The 2500-nt window shown below is 44.5% G+C and overlaps 1 protein-coding gene across 3 annotated transcripts in view; it reads left to right on the top strand.

Annotated features, from left to right (window-relative positions):
- Positions 1–2500, top strand: part of LOC143276676 (uncharacterized) — a 138335-nt gene that overhangs the window by 75086 nt on the left and 60749 nt on the right. For all 3 annotated transcript variants that reach the window (XM_076581306.1, XM_076581307.1, XM_076581308.1), the window contains exon 11: positions 194–247. In XM_076581306.1, coding sequence (XP_076437421.1) covers positions 194–247 — 54 coding nt within the window. The remainder of the gene's footprint in view (positions 1–193; positions 248–2500) is intronic.

The following is a 2500-nucleotide window of genomic DNA, read 5'->3' as shown; positions in this document are numbered from 1 at the left end:
GTGTATGTTGTGTGTGTGTGTGTGTGTGTGTGTGTGTGTGTTTGTGTGTGTGTGTGTGTATGTTGTGTGTGTGTGTGTGTGTGTGTGTGTGTGTATGTTGTGTGTGTGTGTGTGTGTATTTGTGTGTGTGTGTATGTGTGTGTGTGTGTGTGTGTGTGTGTGTGTGTCTGTGTCTGTGTGTGTGTGTGTGCAGGGAGACACAGGACGAAATGGAGAACCAGGATCCTCCGGGCCTCCGGGCACCAAGGTAAAAAAAACAAAAAAAACAAACACACACACACACACACACACACACACACACACACACACACACAAAAAAAAAACACCAAAAAAAACAAAACAAACCCCCCCCCAAAAAAAAAGAACCACCCAGCTGCTCTCTCTTTACATCTGGTTAAACAATAACGATTAACGATAATGATGATGATGATGATGATGATTGATAATAAACAACGTCTGACTGACTAAGAAAAGATGATGATGAAAATCAGTGGAGTGGGTGTGTGCTTGGTTGACTGATTGTAACAGTGCTGTCACCATCTCTGTGTTGGCTGTCTATGTCTCTATCTCTGTTAGTCTGTCTGTTTGTCTGTCTGTATGTCTGTCTTCTACCTGTCTGTCAGTTTCTCTCTGTCTCTCTCTCTCTCTCTCTCTCTCTCTTCTCTCTCTCTGTCTCTCTCTCTCTCTCTCTCTCTCTTCTCTCTCTCTCTCTCTCTCTCTCTCTCTCCCCTCTCTCTCTCTCTCTCCTCTCTCTCTCTCTCTCTCTCTGTCTCTCTCTCTCTCTCTCTCTCTCTCTCTCTCTCTCTCTCTCCCATCTCTCCTCTCTCTCTCTCCTCTCTCTCTCTCTTTCTCTTTCTCTCTTCTCTCTCTCTCTCTCTCTCTCTCTCTCTCTCTCTCTCTCCTCTCTCTCTCCCCTCTCTCTTCCTCTCCGGAACTACTTTTCACAAACAATGCTCGTGAAAGAAAATTTGATTGTCCATTTTGCAGGTATCATAGAGAAACAGAAGTTCACTTCATTTTGTGCTGTCCAAAATACTATGAACTTAGGGAGCTGTATATTGCAAAGAAGTATTTCAATCGTCATTCCAACTTCAAACTGTCCTTGTTATTCGCTAACAAAAAAAACAAAAAAACAGCAACGTTCAAACACGTCTCGCCACTTACATTTACAAAGCTTTTCAAATCAGAAATATGTGAATTATCAATTATATGTTTGCGTTAATTTCATACCAACCAACCTCTAGATGTGTTAACCTCTGTTGATATGGGTCAAAGGCCTAATCAATAAAATATGTCAAGACTCAAGACTCTCTTTCTCTCCCTACCCCCCTCTCTCTCCCCACTCACTCTCTCTCAGTTTCTCTCTCTCCTCTCTCTCTCTCCCCACTCACTCCCCCACTCACTCACTCTCTCTCTCTCTCTCTCTCTCTCCCCCCCCCCCCCACCCCCCCGACACCCTCTCTCTCGCTCTCGACACACAGTTGTAGATGACAGATGAAAGAAGTTACTTAGGAAAGAGAATATAGTGGGGTTGGGAAGAGAGACAGACAGACAGACAGACAGACAGACCGACCCACTCACACACAGACGGAGAGGGTTCCACAACCAATGGTCACACGACAAAAAGTAAGATGTAGGTACAGATACAATATGCGATACATTCCAGAACAGAAGTGAGTGAGCATTTACCCAAAACACAAATAGGACCAAGTCATTGTATTGAAAAAAAAAAAAAAAAAAAAAAACAGAAGAGAAAATATAAGCAAGTTGAGTCTGAGAGATGCACCTTGTCTGTCTGGGTGAAAATGAGAAAAGCATTCATTATGATTTTCAGGAATATGTTTGGTGGGTTCATACAATACAATACAATACAATACAATGCAATGCAATGCAATACAATGCACTGCATCTTTTTTTTTTCAACCATTTGGAAATTTAAGCGCGCATCCACATGCTTGTCATTCACTGTTCTCAATAATTATCTCAGCCCACAGCCAAGTCCTACACATATCACAACATGACAAAGGTTGGACAAAAGCCGTTCCGTTCGTTCCCTTGACCGCTGGGATCGTTGGGGGGGGCCGGGGGGGGGGGGAACATGAGGAGGATGTCATAGCTCGCCACCACGCCGTTCTGTTGGCAGCTGTCGTGACGAGGGAGAACTGGCATCGTCATTTTGGTCCATTCCTTGACGTTGTCGGACCAGCTCTTTCTCTGCCGCCCCCCGGTCTGCGCCCGCCCTCGCCTACAGTCCTTGGACAAAAGAATTTTTTTTTTTAAAGCGATATATAAAGTTAAATACACCCATGTAAGTACTACAACACAGCGGGCACATTTTCCACACATGCACCCAAGTCCCGTCAGTTACCCTCCACACAAACACACCCTCACACAACACACACACACACACAACACACACACACACACTCAACACACACACACACACACACACACACACACACACACACACACACACACACACACACAACACACACACACA

The sequence above is a fragment of the Babylonia areolata genome, chromosome 32, assembly GCF_041734735.1.
Source record: "Babylonia areolata isolate BAREFJ2019XMU chromosome 32, ASM4173473v1, whole genome shotgun sequence".
Lineage (NCBI taxonomy): Eukaryota > Metazoa > Mollusca > Gastropoda > Neogastropoda > Buccinidae > Babylonia > Babylonia areolata.
This window is presented reverse-complemented; position numbering and strand designations above follow the sequence as displayed.